The following is a 21,111-nucleotide window of genomic DNA, read 5'->3' as shown; positions in this document are numbered from 1 at the left end:
CCCTCGCGCCTTACCTGGAACGTAGCTCATTAGAAACAATCTTATGAGAACGCAAAATATATTATATGGTTACAAAGACTTGGGTTCACGTGAAATACGTTTTACTTGGGCACGTGGTCTCCTTTGGGATATCTTTATCTGACTTACGTTCACACTGTTGAAGCCCTTCCTTTTGGAGCTATTCCTGGGAACATATTCATCACAGGCACCAAGGATCTGCAGTCACTGAGCCGACGGCTACATTCATTACGGTAGGCGTAGTACAACGTTCCCCAGACACAGACGCAAAATGTCCCTGGCATTCTGCAGATGCGGGATCCATCTTCGCAGTGGCAACTTTGGCATATCCTGCAAACAATGTCGGCATCGGTTGTTGGGAAATTTTCAGTGATAATCCTGGAGCAACTTTTGCACACCTCCGGTTCTGAGAGCCGATTAGTGAAGGTGCAGTCCGATGTTCTCCCCTTTCCTATTAGAATAAATCTTAAGCACACTAAATGGCGGTGACTAATCATAAGTCTTAGTGGAAAGACCTAAGACCTCTGTCTAAATGCGCCTTGCTGTTGGGCGACTCTGCGCTGCATTTTGTAAGTGTTCTAGGTGGCAAGCTTGTCACCGATAGCTGTGCAGGGACCTTATGCTGAGTAATAACCAGCACACCATGACGTTAATTTTGTAGCTTAAATCATAAAAATTATGTCCTCAAATTCGAGCCGCCAGGAAGTTATCCAGTTCAGCCTCAGTGATTGGTCACATATATAGCGGCCGATGACAACTGTAAAAAATGTGCCATCAGTTTGGGTTTCATACCATTAGGACAAGCAATAACGTCATACAGCCATCCATTCATAAAACATTTTGGAGTAAGAGTCATGAACTAAAATTAGAGCCTCAATTAGTGATGATATAGTTAAAATAATAGGTGAACAAGGACCGCAAATAATTACTCTCTATTAAAGAGAAACAAAGGAAAAAAAGCTATGACTGCGAAGAAATGTAACAAATTCAAAAAAATCAAAAGAATTATAGAAACACAATAACATACAGTAGTATAAACAACCCATAGCAGGGAATAAAATAATAAAAAGGGCATCCGAAGTATTATATTAGTGTGTTACCAAAAGAGACCAAAAGAGACATGACCCCGCCGCGGTGGCTCAGTAGCTATGGCGCTCGGCTGCTGACCCGAAAGACGCGGGTTCGATCCCGGCCGCGGCGGCTGAATTTCTTTGGAGGAGAAATTCTAGAGGCCCGTGTACTGTGCGATATCACTGCACGTTAAAGAACCCCAGGTGGTCGAAATTTCCGGAGCCCTTCACTACGGCGTCCCTCATAGCCTAAGTTGCTTCGGGACGTTAAACCCCAATAAGCCAAACCAAAAGAGACATGAAGCCAACTTCATGGTATGTATATGTAATATCTCTGTTGATTTTAATGCATGGGGTCATTTTCTTCTGGATGTGTTAGCAACAAATGAGGACGTAGGTTTACTAAATAAGGTTTGAATTTAGAAAGTAAAAGTTGCATAGGTGCATGCCAGGCGCTCTTCAGATTTGTTAGCTGCCGACAAAGATAATGAAGTTGTTTTAGTAAATAATCTACAAAACGAAATAATGTGATAACCAGCGACCAGGTACTTTATAGAGTAGAACATCAGTACTTCTTTGGTACGATTTCAATGCAAGTGGACTTCGAGCAAAATGTTAGATTGCCTGGTTTTTTTAACAATTTTACAAATATGACCGAGGAAAATAATATTGGGTTACCTGCTCAAAAATGCTATTAGGTGACATGAAAACAAAATAAATTAGGGGTGTGCGAATATTCGAAATTTTCGAATATCGAATCGAATATCCTCATATTCGATTAGTTAAAGTAATCAAATAGTGGAAATTGAAAATTACTCGAAACTGTTCGAATATCTTTGCATATTTTCAAATACTTTTCGAATAACTGGCACGAAAGGACGCCGCGGTTACCTCCGACCATTTTCTCGAAGGCAGCGTCAGCTCCGAGCACGCAGAGCTTGCTGCCGCGATGAACCTACGCGAGAAGCAGAGATCCCCGTTTTAAGGAGCCTACGGGCCTCAGCGTGGCCGCGACACGGTCCATTCGTATGGAAATATTCATTCAATACCAATCGCGGAGGCAACTTCTCTTAGTCGTGTCATAGTTCACACGTCTCTAATCTGCCGAGAAGTGGCGCTGCATGTTTATTCTCCGAAAATTTGATTCACTTTCATCATCAGTAGTTGAGGTTAAGTTTATTATGCGAGCGGCGCATGACATCAGTGTTGCATGAATGTTGTCAGCTCAGGCTCATACATCTCTCCACTATATATCTCTGATCGCCTAGCGCCAGCTAGAGGGGAACACGCGAGCTAAGTGAGAAAGAACGAAAGCAATGAAATACACTGAAACGAAGAGGATGATGAGGAGATCGTGCGCTCGGCGATAACTGGTTCGAAGAGCCGACAGCAGGGGAAGCGCCTCGGGTTACGCGGACGCGAGTCGGACGGAAGCGTCGCTCAGCCATTCGTAATCTCTTATATATTGCATCATGCATTCTAGTTCACTAAATAAACTCGTTGAACGTAATTGTTGTAGATAAAAACAACCAGCAACTGGCAATGTGCGTAGAGATCAGTGGTTGCGCCTTCTAGAGGATATTAGCGTTTCACCTTTTCCCGTCGCATCTCTTACTCCACGAGTTACAGCGCCCTACCGCAACGCCGCCGCTGCCGCTCCGCTGCTCCTGCCCGCACTCTACAAGTAAAACGGAACTATACGGGTCTGTTTCCGCTTGCTGCTTTCTGCGCGCCGATCGACGCCGCTGCTCCGACGCCTCTTTCTGCCACGCCATGAATGGAGGTGAAACAGCGACTGCGACATGGCCAAAGGAACGCAGTGGTGTTTGGGCATTTTACGAACGTGTCGAGGCAGGCTCCTCCAAGTGCGTCTTGTGCGGAGTGGTTCTCAAAATGCGAGCTAGCACAACGACATCTTTGATCAACCACCTCAGACGGCATCCAGGAGCCCGCAAAGAGTATGAAGCGGAGCATCTGCTGCTCAGCGGCGTTCTATATCAAAGACAAGACAGGCAAGTGCTAGTTTGTTTTTCAAGAAAACGGCGAGTTGAGCGAGTTGGTACATACTGCTGGGAAGCAGCGCAGGAACAGGGACAAGAGAAAAGAAGACGACGGGAAAGGCGCTCAGTCCACAGCTCAGTTTAAGCCACAGCTGAGCCCTCAGAGCGCCCACGCCAAGGCACTTACGGAGAAAATTGCTTCTTTCATTGTGAGTGGTCTGCATAATAGCTACTCTATTGTCGAAGAGACAGGGTTTCAAGACCTGATGCGGTACACGGTGCCCGAATACAAGGTCCCCTGCCGCATAAAACGCTGTCGAACGCTCCGTCCATGAGAAGCTGCACAGCGTCGTCAGTTGTGATATAGGCTCTGTCCCCATCACAACTGACGGCTGGACGTCGCGAGCTGGGGACAGTTACGTGTCTGTGACGTCCCACGTGTCGAGTGACGACTTCGTGCCTTGTTCTTACGTGCCGTCACCTTTGTGCAAACCATACTGCAGAGAACCTGCGTTGTTTACTCATGGACATTCTGAAAGAGTGGGGCATACCTGAGGACCTTCCCTGCTATGTAGCGACTGACAATGCTCGGAACTTTGTGTCCGCGATGGGGCCAACGCCCTGGGTGCACGCTGGTTGTTTCGCGCACACTATGCAACTTTGTGTTCAGGACGCGAGGAAAGAAAGCAAAGGATTCGCAAGCGTCTGTGAAAAAGCACGGGCTATTGTTGGGCTCTACAAACGAAGCAGCAGCGCGAGAACAAGACTCATATATATCATATAAGTACCAGCGCAAACCAGCAAGACACACGACGAAGAACGAGGACACACAAGCCTGTGTCCTCATTCTTCGTCGTGTGTCTTGCTGGTTTGCGCTGGTATTTATATGTTATGGATAACCAGTTAGCCCGCACTCGTACCCTACTGAAGAACAAGACTGCAAGGAATACAAAGGAGAATGGGCATAGAGGAGCCACTGGAGGTGATACATGATGTGCCGACAAGATTGAATAGTGAACACGGCATGCTAGAACGCTTACTGAAGCTGAAGTCAGCTGTGGCATAATACAACATTTTGGGCGAGTTGGTTACCTACATTCATTATTACAGCGCAAAGACGGCACAAAACAAGAAGGGGACACAACAGCGCTGACTGTCAACTAAGTTTTATTCGAGACCAGTAGGGTTTTATACCACCTGGCGATCAGAACAGGAAAACAAACATACAAAAATAGCTGTAGGCACGCGCAAGGGTACAGTAACGGCGGTTATCCGGCACGTGTCAGATTTCACAATCTAGATACTTCATCTCTTTCTGGGACAATGCCACTGATGGTGCGCTGATGCACTCGTTCTGCAGTCTTATAATCATAGCAGCTTCTATTATTTCTCTTGTTAATGTGTCTCGGTGTTTCCCTATGACACTGCTTTGCCTGTACATCGGTTTACATTTATCGTCGCTGTCTTCTTCTGCGCTGCAGTCCCTGCAATGTTTGGCTACGTGGCCTGTGGTAGCCACACGTGCGACATTGTCACTGTGCTCTTTTAGCATTTTGTTGAGACAGCGGCCAGTCTGCCCATGTATTTTTTCCCACAGGACATGGGCAGTGAATACACCACACCTTCTTTACATGGGACAAAATGATCCCCGTGTTTAACTTTACACCTGCGCGTTTCGTTAGTCGTGCAGTTAACTTTTTTGCACAAGCTGGAAAGCTTTTCCGGCGCTGAAAATACTACGTCAATGCCTGCCCTACTTCCAATTTTTCGGAGGTTGTGCGACACCTGATGGAGATAAGGCAAAACAACAACCTTTCTTTTTTCCCTTTGTCTAACCGGTTCGCTAGTGTGGGGAGGTCTCAGGTTTTTTAGCTGCTTTTCTGCAACTGACACTAGTACATCGGACGGATAACCAGCCATCGTAAGGCGATCAACTTGTTTCGCAAAGCTTTGTTCCATACTATGCTGGCAACACTTCTTTAAAACATTATTAAAAACAGAATGAATAATGGCCCTTTTTACAAGTTTCGAATGAGCTGATGCATATGGCAGGATGGGTTTTTTTGCTCGAGGCTCGTACGACTAACACACATGGGATGGAGTGAAATGAAGGGCGAGATCTAAGAACCTGATAGAATCATTAGCTGGGGTTTCATGTGTTAAAACCAGTGGTTTAAGACACTCTGTGAACACTGAATGAATCTTTAAGAACTGCTGCTCAAAACTGAGGTTGTCATTCTGTACTAACACAAAGTAATCGTCAACAAATCTAAAAATTCGGCACAGCCGCCGCGGTGGCTCAGTGGCTATGGTGCTCGGCTGCTGTCCCGAAAGACGCGGGTTCGAACCCGGCCGCGGCGGCTGAATTTCTTTGGAGGAGAAATTCGAGGCCCGTGTACTGTGCGATGTCAGTGCACGTTAAAGAACCCCAGGTGGTCGAAATATCCGGAGCCCTCCACTACGGCGTCTCTCATAGCCTTAGTCGCTTTGGGACGTTAAACCCCATAAACCAACCATAAACCAACCAAAAATGCGGCACACACCGAACCCTTCAACCGATCTTGCAGTGTTTTGTCACGCAAGGCCAAAAACATATCGCTAAGAACCGGGGCTAGGCACGAACCAATACATATTCCGTCTTTCTGAATATACATATCCCCATTCCATTCTACAAAAGACCAACTAAGATAAAACGATAACAATTCTAGGAAGGCATCGGCAGAAATTCCGCACCGATGTAAAGAAAGTGTGGTGTATTCACTGCCCATGTCCTGTAGGAAAAAATACATCGGGCAGACTGGCCGCTGTCTCAACAAAAGGCTAAAAGAGCACAGTGAGAATCTCGCACGTGTGGCTACCACAGGCCACGTAGCCAAACATTGCAGGGACTGCAGCGCAGAAGAAGACAGCGACGATAAATGTAAACCGATGTACAGGCAATGCAGTGTCATAGGGAAACACCGAGACACATTAACAAGAGAAATAATAGAAGCTGCTATGATTATAAGACTGCAGGACGAGTGCATAAGCGCACCATCAGTGGCATTGTCCCAGAAAGAGATGAAGTATCTAGATTGTGAAATCTGACACGTGCCCGATAACCGCCTTTACTGTACCCTTGCGCGTGCCTACAGCTATTCTTGTATGTTTGTTTTCCTGTTCTGATCGCCAGGTGGTATAAAACCTTACTGGTCTCGAATAAAACTTAGTTGACAGTCAGCGCTGTTTGTCCCCTTCTTGTTTTGTGCCGTCTTTGCGCTGTAATAATGAATACAGCGGTGACAATAGACTTGGCAGAAATAGATTCTGTTGACAACCTGAGCCCTATTGAATGGCGTCAAGTAGCAGCATTCGTGCCAGCGCTGCGACCGATTGAAGAAGCCACTAACGCTGCTTGTTCCGAGTCCCACCCAACATTGTCTCTTGTTATCCCCCTTACTCACTGCCTTCAGGTGCTGCATTCGAAAGAGGCCAATGAAGCTGCGGAGCTATAGTTTTCAAGGAACCTCCTGAGGTCTGTGAAAGCAAGATTTCAAAGTATAAGCACACAGATGCCCCATGCTGTTGTCGCTCTACTTGACCCTCGTTTCAAGGATGTCGGCAGCGACCAGCAAGAAAAGGGGCGCATGTGGTCCCTCTTGTATTCAGTATTTCAGGGACAGAAAGAGTCAAAGCTGTTATAGTTCGGCTCACAAGAAACTTCTGCACAAGAGCAAATGGATTCGAGAGGGGAACGGTCATCCGTTTTGGGAGTGTTTAATGCCTTGGTATCATCAAAACACAAAAAAACTTTATTCTTTGATGCAAGAAATGTCGGACTATCTTCAGTCCCCAGTGTTGCCTCATGGTAGCAGTCCACTTAAGTGGTGGCAAAAGAAGGAAAAATCAAGTATGGAGCTTTGCAACCTTGGCCCATGGCCACCTGAGTAGCCGGAATGGCAAGGTATTTACCTTGCCATTCCGGTTACTCAGGTGGCAAGCGAGAGACTCTTCTCAGCTTGCTCTAGCACAGTAACTTGTTGGCGGGAATTACTTTCACCGGACCATGTGGAGCACCTTGTGTTCTTGCACGGCAACTCAGAACCATTTGTTGGTGAATATCCCTAGATACATTATGAGGCCCAAGACTGTCTTTGTTTTGTTTCCATAGTTAGAACACTCTTTTTACGTAAAGTGCTGCCATTGGAACATTCCCAATCTTTCATATACTCATTTAAACCTTTCTGAAATGCACTTTGTTTCTCTGAATCTGCACTACTTCTAATGTTCCACCTTTTGCGATATCAAATTTTATCTTTGTGAATGGTCGTTTTACGTAACTGTTGCGACAAGTTTCATTCCTAGTCATTAAAGGCTAAAATAATAACTGCAGATTATTCTAGTCTTGTATCTACATTTCCTGTGGGATTTTCCAGCAGTGTTAGTGCCTTAATCTAGTCAAACATTTTTAAAATTTTTGATGGCTAGTCTGAGAATGTCTTGTCTTAGTTGATGTGATGTTGTTCGACTGATGTCATGTTGTCAGTACTCAATTTCTAGTGCGTTCTAGTAGTGGCAGGCTGCACTTCTAGCCAAGATGCATCTGGTAATTTTATTAACCCCTGCCAACTCCACTTGACTTTACTGAGCACTATTTTCTTTTGCTTATGGCTCTGTGCAATCGTTTTGTTTTTAAAGATTTCGACTTGGGCTCACCTGCAGACAAGGTTGACGCAGCTGTGCATAGTTGCGAACTGTAGATCAAACAGCATTATGAATAAAATTGAATTTCAGATACTTTTTTTGTTTCGTAATCAGCGTACAAATGATATGAACATAACTTGCACGGTATTCGATTCGTATTCGATTCGCTGCTTTCACTACTCGATTCGTATTCGATTCGCTTTTTAGCTACATTATTCTTATTCGATTCGATAACAATAGTTTACTATTCGTATTCGATTGGGTTTGGAAAGAGTACTTAGTATTCGCACACCCCTAAAATAAATGAAACTGACCGGTAAATAGATAGTGCACATGCAAAAGTGATTACAACATAAAAATGAGTGTTTGGCATGGCGCAAATTGTTTTCGACTTGAGGAGTTGAATGTTTTGACAACATTCGATTTCGGCATCCAATACTTTTGCCCTGTATCGATACTTTTTAAATGCATGATTGTTACGAAAGTAGCGAATTACTTCAGGTCGACCAATGAAAGGTATCCAAATTTTTCTAAAGATAACGAAGTGGGGTTTTCATCTATTGGCTGAGAGGAAGTTTGATGCCGGCATTGGAGCGGTTGCACACTTGGTTATTGTGAGTCCTTCGGAGCCACTTAGACCCTGTCTTATTACTGAAGAGGGAAAGCTTCGGTCGTGCTGCGTTGCCAGAAACAGCGTAGCTCCGTTAGCTCTACGGCGAATGTACATCTTTAAATTCCTCTTGCAACACCTGGCTTTAGAAGACGAGTTCTTCAAGAATACATTACAAACGAGAAAAGGTGCTGGTGTTGCACAAATGAGGCCCTCCACAGTAAGTGGTTTTCACTCCGATGTTGTGTAATGCCCCGATTTATGAATATACACAGGCTGGCCAAAGCCAGTGACGCGAGGATTAGCGGAACAGTGCTCCCCAACTTCTTACCAAAAGTTAGAGTGCACAGCGTAGTTCAGAAATAAATTCAGCGTGTAGGCTGCACAAATAGTGCTCTTTAGAGTATGGTGAACCATGTAGTGTCATCTAGTTAAGCTTGACAGTGAGTGAACGTTTGGCAGGGGGTTGGAGTGCAAAGAACGGTGTCCCAACTTATTCCGAACTTGGAAGGAGATCCTACATGGGGACATCTTTTCTTCGGTGCGTATATTTGTACCGTAGGAACTTCTAGCCTGTCGCCTACAGAAATGCCAGAAATTCCGGAAAGTACACTAACTTTCTCCTCCTAAAAACTTTGGCCAAACAGCCAGAAATCTTTAACAAAAGGAGCATAAATGTATTTAGGCTATTTCCGATGCAACCCCCAATTCTTTCCCTATTTATGTAAAACCTTAGCTACTATGGTAATAAATTTTCAATCATATTAGCAATCGCTAATTGCCTATATTCTTCTGTCGCAATTTATTTTTGCGTCCATGTGAAGTAAGCCGGCGTAGCATAATCTTCATGTTTTCTCTGGAACACCCTTCCGCCCGTACTCGTCTCAGCAACACTGGCAAGATGCGAAAAAGAGCAATAAAAGAAGCTTTCCAGCCTCGTGTCCTTCGCGCTTAGATTTGCTGCCTTATTTGCGCCTTTAATCATATAGGCGAGATATTGGTAATTTGCTATGCCTCGCTGGAATGACGTGCTTTTACGGAGAGCACATTGGCATTATCGCTTAGAAAAGACCACTGTAAGGCATTGTCTTTCTGCATGCTAAATATCCAGAAAAAGCATCTGAAGCGCTCTGAAGAGACTGCATGCTTCATTATATTATTAAAGGATACGAGGACGTGACTTTTTACTAATGCTGGGTGCGACAATGATACCGGGGAAGGTTGTTCATTTGATGGCGTCAGCATTCAGGTGCAGGCGTATGAATTATGTGAACGATTGTTTTCCTCTCTTACGACGGACGTAGGCATTGCCTAACTCACTTGTCATTTTCGGAGCGCCAAGTTTCCTCCATTTTCTGTGCGAAGGTACTTCTAAGGCAGAAAAGAGCTGCAAATTGCACATAGCGACTCATCGTTTGAAAGTCCCCGGTTTCATGTGCGCAATGACTTTCTCGCTTCAGCGGCCGACTAGGGAGCAATTAGGATTTTATTGCAACGTTTTAAGCTTTGTTGAGATCACACGACAAAGGGGAGAGCATTTTCGTTGTTTTCTTTCAAAAGAGCCCTAATTTTTTTATTGCCTTTGCGTGATTTTTATGCCCAGGCCTAAATTAGTGGTTCGATCATTATCAATTTGGAACCGAATGTCTTATGAAACTTGCGAAATCTAATGGCACCAGTAATCGAGTTCTAATAGTGCATAATAGAAAGCATCGCACGAAAAACAGTACCGTGAACAGGAGACATGCACACACATAGTCAGTTTCTTTTAAATCATGTACAACTGGCCCGGCAACGTTCGGTAATAGAATGTCGTCTCGTTTTTGCAGAAGTCGTTCTTTTCAGCCTTAGTAGTTTTTGATATCCTACAAAAAGTTTATGCACAAGCCTCCAGTTTTCGAAATGTACTCATGAAGAACTATTTCTTTTACATTCTGGGCGATAAAGTCTAACAACCCCAATTATTACAAAAAACGCTCGGAATGAAAGAAACGGCTTAAATCAAAGCAACATCGCAGATACAGTATAATATGCCTATTGATGCAATGATTTACGAGCACCCACTAATTTGAAGTAGATTTGTAATGGCGTGGTGTCTACTGATTAGGCTAAAGGTAAATGCCTTAATGCGGTCATGAAACCTTACCGCGTACACGGAGGAAGTTTTCTTGCACTTCTAAGTTTCTGTGGAAGCTGTAAGCTTTCCTGTGTAGCCGGGTCGGTGCACGGTGATGAACTTTAGGAACTACACACTTATGCATACAGATCAAGGAGTATATCTCACCCTCTCGAATCCCTGTCACGAGCTAGCGTCAAACTTGATTAAAAGATATAAGCTAAATCCAAAGAGAAATCGTATGACATTATCTGTAACGCTGTGCGATAAGGGGCTGTGTCTGATTTGGTGTGAATGTCGGCAAAACTGCCGCCACATGACGGTAGGCCAGTGGCGAGAATGTATCGAAGAACTACATGTACAGGATTCTTTGAAGTAGTGGGTGTCGGCTTGCTTTGCGTCATGTGGGTGCTTGGTAACGTCACCCTTTTTTTGCCGCCGCTGCTATTTTCTGTATGACCTGCGAGTACGCATATGCCACCGACTTTTCTTGTAATCGGACCAATTTTGCTCTTGCGATAACAACACCAGGTATATTGAAGCCAGAACACAGGGCGTAACAAAAAATATGTGACCTTTGTGAGCACGACAAAAGAAGGAACCAGTGCTTTTAAAATTATCGGTATATTCCTGGATGCTTCAACGCTACCATAGTGCACACTGAGACTCACATACGTGGAAATCCAAACGCCTACTTCCCATCCTTAAACCCGGAAATTCACCACTCGATTGCACATGTTACCTGCCAATGGCAAACCAATGGAAGAGATAGCATGAGTTTTATTGTCCTACAAAAATAATGCTGTCGATTCTAGTGGATGTCATGATCTGGAGAAAGACGAAGACGCCGTTCCGAACGGTAGCGTTTTTATGGTATCCGCTGGAATGGATAAATAGGTCATATGCGGATGCACTGTGGCGGCGCCTGCCGCCAGTAATATTTACCATGCTGCTCTGCCCTCTCTGCTATATTGTTAAGCTAGCTTTCAAGTGGGTTTTTTTGCATGCGGCCCTTCCTGACCATCCCAATTGTCAGGTCTTGAGAGACGCCTCATGTGATGTCATAACTAAAGTTAAATCAATTACATTGGGCAGCTTCATACGTCCCTCCTGTGTATGGCAACATACAAGTCAGCCTTAACCAAAGCCAAGCTTCGTGAGCTCCACAGATGTACAGGCGAAAAACCGTGGTTGTCTGGTAATGGACCCAAAAGCAGCCTTTCACGCTCAAGCTTTTTTGGCTACCCCTGGGTGCTTTTTACATTCCTGAGGTACTTTGAGCTTGCCAAAATGTTTCTTGAATCTGAGTGTAACGCTGGAGAGTGTCGGAAAAGGAGAGGCGATCCGCTCTTTCAATAGAGACGTTGCCGTGACTGTTGCTGGTGGCGTCACTGTAAAGGACGTGCATCATCTTTTACAGTTTGTAGCCTACGGTGCCTGGTTTAATCCCAGTCAGGCCACCCTTCCTCCGCTGTGCGTCCATTGCCGCAAGGTTAAACATATCCGTCGTCACTGTCGTACGCCTCGGCGGAATGACTGTCGACATTTCGGCCCACTACAGAGGAGTGCAGTGTGCCGTATGCTGATAAGCTGCGAAGTTTAACCCATGCTGTGGACAACACTTTGCAGTTGCGACACTTTGCAGAACAAATACTCTACACTGAATCAATGATGACATTCTTTGTAAGTGTGCCTGTGTTGTGCGTGAGCCAGAGGAAGCAATGTGTGCTGGTGCAGCTGCGGCACTGAGTCTCTACCCTACTCGGATTCCTGATGCTATTGCCGGATGTGCTATAGGGTAGCTGATTGCAGTCTGGCATTTTTCTCCTTCCCAGAAAGTCTCGCGTGGATGAGCTCCTCGAAGTTTGCCTTAAAGGTATAGTGTGTTGCCACCTCTCAGGAGGACACAGTCCCTATCAAGCATAAGTACAGCCGTCGAAAATCCAAGATCAAGGAATCTCCTCAACGCTCCAGATCGGAGAGAAACGGTGCGAGGTCTAGGAATGTATTGGCTTTCTGATTGGCACCGGACGTCGTGGATGCTTGACGTTTGTGCTAGTGTGTCACCAATGCGAACTTCCAGCAGTTTATTGTCAATGCACTGAAGATCTGTGGGTTTGCACTGTTTTCGGGCAATCGACTAGACATTGTGGCTGGTCATGAGACTAAGATATGAAGTTAATAAGATACAGAGGCAGTTCTGCGGACTTTCTAAACAATACGATGTGCGTGTGTGTGACACTTGGTGCACTTTACGGCGGATCGTTTTCTGTTCTTCAAAAAGAGTTTCTCGGTTTCTTGAGTATTGGCTAGATTGACAGAGAAGGGCTAATGATATGGTGTGCCATTGGCTGCAAAGCAAATCGCAGTGGTTCGCAAAAGCGTGTGCTTCTAATAATCGGAAGCAACAAGTTAATTTCTTTCAGCGTACGGCAACTCTTGTAGACTATGGTCGGTAGGTAGTATTTATTCATGGGTGACTGACTGCATGTGCGATCCAAGCGGCCGTACAGTGCCTAGCGAAAGCGCCGGTAAGAGCACTGGTATTTTATCAGCTATGATGAAAGCACAAGCTTAAATTATGCTTGACTGCCATCCGCCTTCACATATACTACGTGAATCTTGGATTCACGTCTGGGTCGGATTATGTTTCCGCTACTTTCCTTAAAAAGGTGTGTTTCGTGCGATGTTAAGCCTTTTTTTTTCTCCTAGCATGCCATAGTCTCTGCTTTCGTTTCAGGATATGCCTATCCCAAGTGCAGCCTAAATGTGCATTATGTAAGCTTAGTTGTTTGTGTCTAAACGAGAAATTCTTTAAACAGAGAGTGACGATGGTATTAGAATCTTGCATGTTCGTTACAGTGCTATTATTTGCAGCTTGGCTGATGCTTAAGCAAGAGGTTTGTGGCTGGGCTATTTAGATGAGCTCCACTAGGAAAACGGTGATGACAAACAGTGGCTTCAGAGGCTTTGTAATTCGCAAGAACTTGAATGCGAGGCTCCGTGCATGTACACAGAGGAATTTACAAATGTTGTCACCTTCGAAAGACTAATGCAGAATGCTTTCGGGTGGCCCATTTACCAACCCACAGCAATCGTGCTTTGAACTATGAACAGGCAAATAGACAGGCTTCGCTTGATGATCCGTCCCACCTGTATGCCAACGGAGTCCCTGAGCTCTGCAGTGGTGGTGCCCTAGTAAGAAGCAGAGATGCAATATTTACGAAGTTTGCCGGTGACTACACCTCTCTTCTTGCTGCCACTTGAAGCATCGCTGATGATGTTAACATATAAGCACTGTTTATTAACTCTCATCAACTGCTTAGAGCAATTAGTCGGTTAATTAGGTTAATCGAATCCATCGCCGAATTAATCGGTGACCTCAACCTCTCGTCATGAACATCAGCTTGAAACGCGGCATTTTGCCCTCTTCGGCGCCTATGTGTGTCCCCTTTCATTCTACGCCATTTTTACCCCAGCCAACGCACTGAAATTAACACTGATGCCAGCGGCGTGGGCCTCGGCCCTCGGAGCTGGTCTGGCGCAACGGAAACCTTGCTTCGCCGAACGTGATTTTGCGTATGGCAGCCGCACGTCGGCACTGACCCAGCGGAATTATTATGCATGGAGACGAATGCTTGTCAATATTAGGGTATTGAAAAGTTGCGATCCTACACATATGGTTGTCCCTTCTCTATCGTTACCGATCACCGTCCCCTCTGCTGGTTGTCCTCCCACAAAGACCCCATTGGCCGTTTTGCTCGTTTTGTATTCGGGTTACAAGATTACAACAGTCAAGCAGTCTGTCGACCTGGCCGTAAACATTCTGATGCCGACGCTCTATCCCGCTCCCCTCTATCTTGTGACTCCCGTCACCACTAATTCCTGTTTCCTTGATATTGCCTACATGCTATTTAAGCAACGCCAGGACACCAGGATCGCTTACCTCCTTGCTTTCCCGACTGCATCATGTACTCGTCCTGCGGACCGGGCTCTCCGCCATCAATCGCGGCACTCTGCAATACGAACAGCTCGATTTACCGCCTCAACTACCTTCCCGACTGGCGCAAATGGCTTCTTTTCATTCCTCGGTACCTCCGCTCCGACATATGGGCCTTTTTCCGCGCCGACCCCCAGCGTACTAACGCCGCTGTGGTGAACACTGACACGCGCCTTCGACTCTGTTTCTACTGGAGGGGAAGTACCATTTTATCCGACAGTACTTTCGCGCCTGCCGAGAATGGCAACGCCCCAAAACCCCTCCTCGTCGTTCCATCGCTCCCCTGCAGCTCTCCCTGCCCCATGCGCCCATTCGACCACGTTGGCATCGATCTCTTCGTGCCCCTTGCCATTACTACTGCTGAACACCACTGGGTGATATTGGTATCGGGTCACCTCGCTCGCTACGTCAAAACCTCATCATTTCCATCCGCGTGTGCATCAGGTGTTGCGTCTTTGAACCTACACTTTATTTCTGCTCCATGGTTCCGCTAAGGAACTTCTGAGTGACCTCAGCCGCCTTATTTTCTCAGACGCCGTCGAAGCCCTACTTCGCCGATGCCGCATTGATCACCGTTCTACAATGGTCTATCACCCTCAAATAAAAGACATGATTGAGTATTTTAATCGCACATTCAGCGACATGCTGGCCATGTATGATGTCTCTGACCACTCAAATTGGGCCCGCATTCTCCCATTTGCAACGTATGCTTACAAAACTGCCACACAGAGAACAACTGGCTTCTCTCCCTGTTTTCTGCTTTGCGACTACGAAATTACTTGTGCCATCAATAACAATCATTCAGTTATCTGCCGCTTGCCAAGGTGGATTTGCAAAAAAGCCTGCGGGATGGTTGTTATGACACCACAAAGTTTCGTGACTTAGTTGACGCACCTACCTAGGTTGCTTCGCTGGAGATTTTTGGTGTATTTTTCACTGACGGTCAACGACGCCTACGACGACGCAGGTTTTGATGAAAATCGATCTCCTTAACGCTACAATTTCGGAAAATTGTTTTTCCAGCGCTTTGAAGTGGGAATCTATTTACTAAATTCATAATTAAAATTCTAAATTTCGTAACACGTCCGTTTGCCTGTCGTCATCTCGCTGATTATCTTTCTCTCTCTCTCTCTTAGCACTTTAGGCGAGCGATTGGGAGACACCTGCAAATTCTTTCAAATACATATTTTAGATGCGTTTTGAAGAATCATGAACATAGAGGAATGAGTGCTCTATGGCAAGCAAGTACTGTAAAATGTTTACTCTCGCAGAAGTGATGCCGGCTGAAATTATGTTTAAACCCACAGCTGCTAGAAGAAGGTCCCTTTTTATGCCTCGCGCACTGTGCTGGGAAACCTCTAAACGTAAACAACTCGTGATATTTCGAGAAACAAAGGCTGATGTATTCTCTTTATACTCTAGGAAACGATGAGCGCTGCATCTTTAACCTAAGTAATTGTTATTGACCTTTTGTGTGCATATAGAAAGTGCTCTAAAGCTCACACTCTATCTAAAAGCATCCTGAAAAACGTGAGACCGCATGCGTGGACTAAAATATTGTTGTTAATTGATCATATCAGGATTCTGAACATATTGTGCGAAATTTTAAGCAAGAAAAGGGGAATAAATTATGCTCACAGTAATAACGTGGGCTGCTATATTTGTGGCTGCATCGGTCGTACCTCGTATTGCTACTGCATGTAAGTCAATACCGTTTACCACTCTCACTTCCTGGGAATATCAGATAAGGGGTTTGCTTGTAGTGGCACATATTTGAAATAATTTGCCCATTTCAAAACTACTTTGTCTATTTCAAATCTTGTTGAAATTAAAATGTCACCAGGCACGTGTAACCTACACACGTGTGGCCATAAGGTAGCGACAACTCTTGACAAATTGATCAAAACATTTTGAGGGGCAGCCAGTTGCTCTTATACGCTGGGCGGCAAAACTGATTTTTTTTATTCTATTCCTGTTGGGCCTCCTGCTTTTTCCTTTCAGTTCCAGGACTTACTCCTGAATGACATTCAGTTCCAGTTTTCTTACCTGCGCGCCGTTCGTAACCACGGCGGCATTCCTGTCGTTTTCGCCGGGAAACTTCGCCGGGTTCCAGGCAAATGCACTCACTCGTAATCTCGCTGGACACACCGGCTAAAGAGTTTCAGCTGCGCATGACTCACAAAGCTCAACTGCCTGCGCTTATCCATTTCTCTGACGATGATGATTACCTGGTGGTTATTTCCTTCGCAGCAGATGAACCCTTTGCCAGACAGAGAGGGAAGTTTAAAAGCTAAAAAAGAATCAAAGTTAAAAAGTGACTTTCATGGCACGCCCCGGCAACCACACTGTTGGAGGCGGCCGCCCAAATATAGGGATGATGCCGTTCACGGTACTGCTCTCTATCTTCTGCTGCGGAAGAAATGCCTCACTGCGCGCTCAAAGAAGCTGGTCGGAATCTTGAAGAAAAAGGCTACTTTGGAGGTTCCTAAGGTCCATGCTCGGTAGCTACCTTCACGGCCAGCCGTGGCATGTTGTAAATTATGAGCCTCGTTCTTGGTGAAGCTAATTCTGCCTCCTCCTAGATTCGAGAGAAGGAAAAGTTGAGAGCATGTGGCAAGAACGTGCTGCCGCCGGCGCGCGATATCAGCTGATCGCACACGGAAACAAGATTTGAACGTTTTCAGGGGTGTTGTCGCATTCCCGCTACAGAGCTGCTTAGTCGCCGCGGAGTGGGTTGAGCAGTGCTGGTATGCTTGAGTTTATTTATTAGTACCTCAAAGGCCCACTAGGGGCATTACATGAGGGGTGGGCATACATATCATTGAAGAAAAAAATCAGTGATGAATGACTTGAAGTATTCCAGGCCAGGATGGATGAAAGCTTCAGCGGGGAGGTCGTTCCAGTCTCTTGCGGTCTGGGCGAAGAATGATTTTAGGTGCGCAGAAGTAGATGCTCGAGGTGTATGAACAGCTTTCGGATGACTGATGCGAAGTGAAAGGTGGTATGCAGGGGTGATAACAGATTGGCTGAAATGCGAATGATAAAACTTGTGGAAAAGGCAAAGTCTGGCTATTTTTCGACGGGATTCAAGGCTGGGGAGGTTAGCTTTTGTTTTCAATGCTGTTACGCTCGTATGATATGAGTAATCAGAATATACGAATCTTATCGCGCGGCTCTGGACGCACTCAAGGGTTTTGGCTAGGTTAATTTGTTGGGGGTCCCAGATTGAGCATGAATATTCAAGTTTAGGACGGACAAGAGTTAAATAGGCGGACAGTTTTACGGAAGCAGGTGCCAAACGCAAATTACGCTTTAGATAACCAAGACCACGGTTAGCTTCGTTGGTTATGTTCATTATGTGGGTGGTCCAAGAGAGATCCTGTGTAAAGCTAATACCTAAATATTTATATGAAGATGCGTTTGTTATCATGGAACCGCGAAGGGTGTAATTGGGAGTAGGATACGATTGACGACGATGAAATGATACTAGCGTTGTTTTATTGACGTTTAACATCAGCCAGTTTGCAGACATCAGACATCAGCCAGTTTGCAGGGCTGCTGCCTGCGCTTGTACCAAGAGTGTGCTATCAATGCAACGCTTATAAAGGTGTTAAGCAGCGCGGCCAACCCTAGGAATTCTTCGCTAGATCTACGGAATTTGGACGTCGTTTAAGGGAAAAGGGATGTTTTTGTATAATCTAAGAAATTTCATTTGCTCGGAGAGTTATTTTCTTTCTCCCTCAAATTGTGAAGACAGTACAAACATTTCGTTGTTTTTTATCTACAACTGACTGAGGCCTGCACAACAATGACGCGCGCTCGAGTAAAGCCTGTTTCACATGGTGGTGAAAACTCTTTGTTGCTGCAGCGCAAAAGTTGTTTAGATCTATCGCGGAAGCTCCAGCAATCAGAGCGGCGATGTTCCAACAAGTTACATATTTTTCGCAGCGCTGTGCTGCTCAATTTCCAGTCGCTTGCATGCATGTGAACCAGCCTTTACACGGACGTAGTCTGATGTGTATGGTCCCTGACGTGGCCAGTGGCACCCGCTGATGTGATCTGGCGCGCCACCGTCTTCCCCCAACACGCCCGGCCCTTCCTCACGCTGTATTTGGATCTCGCTGCACGACGTGAAATTCCTTTTAGTAAGCATATCTGCATGTTTGTTTTGATAACTAGAAAATATCAAGGGCGCCATTTCTTTATAAAGGAGCGCCGTGGTGAAATCGGAGCTAGTCTAACTAAGGGAACAATTCCCAGTTCACCCGACGCGGTGGCTGAGTTGTTGTGGCGCTCGGCTGCTGATCCGAAAGACGAGGCTTCGATCCCGGCCTCGGCGGTCGAATGTCGATGGAGGCGAAATTCTAGAGGGCTGTGTACTGTGCAATGTGAGTGCACGTTAAAGAACCCCAGGTGGTCTAAATTTCCGGAGCTCTTCACTAGTTCATCCCTCATAGCCTCGGTCACCTTGGGACGTTAGACCCTCCAAAATCATCAACCATACTTTCCATTTCTACCACTACGAAGAAAGTGAGTTGAGGTCACAAGAGGCATACAAAAGCCAATCACTGCTTCATTGTTTTGATTGACTCAAACTGTTACGTCAGCCACCCTCTAGAGCAATCGCAGCAAATGAACAACCAGCTTTTATATCGCAGTTTCCGTACACTCCCCAACGAACTCCAGGCATTTTGTACACGATATCCTTCGGCTGAAGTCTAAACCGACACAACATAAGGGAAAAAAATTCAGTTAATTCCACATGTTGATGCATGTTTACTAATACCTTGCGTACAGTGAAAAAAAAAAGACATACGATATAGAGCCTTTAATTTGTAATTTCCAAAGAGCGCTACGGTTTATCTTGTAGCTTCATTTAGAAGTTTTTCATTTTACATCCTTCATTTCAAATTTACAGCTTACCAGCGTCTGGTAATTAGGTAGCTGCATGATAAAACTTGCTACTGAACTACGCATAAATATACAATTTTACAATATACAACTGAACACTATTTTTCGTATCTAGCAAAATCTCGGGAATTTTTGGCTGAAAATTGGGGGAGAAGCGGCTGTGGAGGTTGGCTGCACTGGTGTTAAGCAATGACATCAAACTTGAGTATACGGCAAGCGTCATGCATGATTTTTTTTTTTTGCATCCGCTTCATCTGTTATGTGCTTTCCGTGTACTGGCACGCCAGCCAACCTCCCCAGTTAACTCCATTCCTTAATCCACGCATACGAAGCTGCCAAAAAGGGTGTACTTCCATTCGATGCGATGAACATAGCGCACCTGATTTGTCTGGAGACAGGCGGCTATGAGGTAATCCTATACCTTCCGGCCTCATCCATCGCGGCTTAAAAACGGGCGGCAACCAAATAGGCCAAGTAAGACTTCCAAACTTGACCAGCCGGGGTCCCCTTTCAACACATTATTTGAGCCGCCGCGGTGGTTCAGTGCTAATAAAACTCGGCTGCTGCCCGAACGACGCAGGTTCTATTCCGGCCGAGGCGGTCGAATTTCGATGGAGGCGAAATTCTCGATTCCCGTGCAATGTGGGATGTCAGTGCGCGTTAAAGATACCCAGGTGGTCGAAATTACCGGAGCCCTTCACTACGGCGTCTCCCATAGCCTGAGTCACTTTGGGACATAAAACCCCATAAAACCCAAACCAAACTGCAATATTTGCATCAAAAGGGCGGCTCAAAGTGATTCGATCATGGCTACCCAAAGCGATGCGATCAGAGCCAACTCCCGCTGCTGTCGCTCCAGCCAATCTGGCTTTCCAAAGATAGGTTAACCACTGCACTCGCAAAGACCAATCGCGGAACATGCACCAGCTTCCACCTATCTCGCAGAAACTTCAAGCGGCTGCCACCTCAGAGGCAGAAGAGCTGTAAAATGCACTTGTCATTGTGGGCTGCTTTTTGGAAGCGTCTCCTCAGGCCTCCAGAACTAAGCATCAGCGTTTAACAGTGTCCTAGGGTTCTTTTTTTTCTTCCTCAAGCACGGAGATATTAAGTTAAGATTCACCCACCCAAGATCGTCCACGGGCTCGATAGCTGCATCATCGCCGAATTTGGTTCGTTGTTGTGAACACCCACCCTTACTGCTTTCAATACCTTGGAGACCTTAGAGGTCTGCAGCGCTCCGCGCCCAAGGTCATCAGCAAAAGGCCACCCGGCAATCAGCTAGTGGTATTTGAGTCGCTATGCTGTTCTCGAGGCTGAAGCTCATTGTCTCCAGCAGCAGTCTTTTCTATAACTCAGACCTAATAGAAGGTAAGAAACTGAAAATAGAGGTGAACCTCGGCGTATGTCCTACAGTATTATTTTTCCCACCGAGTCAAGAATTCTGATGCAAGCAGTTACGATATTGCCGTAGTAGAGGCGCCGTATGATAGGCAGGAGTGCTGTCGCCAGATCTATAGAAGCCAGAAGGTCGAAGAGGTAGCCACAGGGCACGCTACTATACGCTTTGGTGGCGTGCAAGAAGTAACAGCGGAGCTGACGACTCTGTTCCCTCACTAAGTGAACACACTAGTTTGTAGTGTGAATAATTTGTGTTAGGGCTTTGTCCTCTGTAGTATGTGGTAGAATACACCACTGATTAATTT

At 45.6% G+C, this 21,111-nt stretch overlaps 1 protein-coding gene across 1 annotated transcript in view; it reads right to left on the bottom strand.

Moving 5' to 3' along the window:
• Positions 1-230: 230 nt before the first annotated feature.
• The window catches only part of LOC149346503 (uncharacterized), a 128,444-nt gene continuing 107,563 nt past the window's right edge, over positions 231-21,111 (bottom strand). Inside the window, exon 2 of the mRNA XM_089586459.1 lies at positions 231-348. Within this exon, the coding sequence (XP_089442585.1) occupies positions 247-348 (102 nt within the window). The 3' untranslated portion in view covers positions 231-246. The remainder of the gene's footprint in view (positions 349-21,111) is intronic.

This window comes from Amblyomma mixtum, chromosome 4 (genome assembly GCF_055824585.1).
Source record: "Amblyomma mixtum isolate Tamu chromosome 4, ASM5582458v1, whole genome shotgun sequence".
NCBI classification, from domain to species: domain Eukaryota; kingdom Metazoa; phylum Arthropoda; class Arachnida; order Ixodida; family Ixodidae; genus Amblyomma; species Amblyomma mixtum.
Note: the sequence above shows the minus strand (reverse complement) of the source record. Positions and strands in the feature narration are given on the sequence as shown.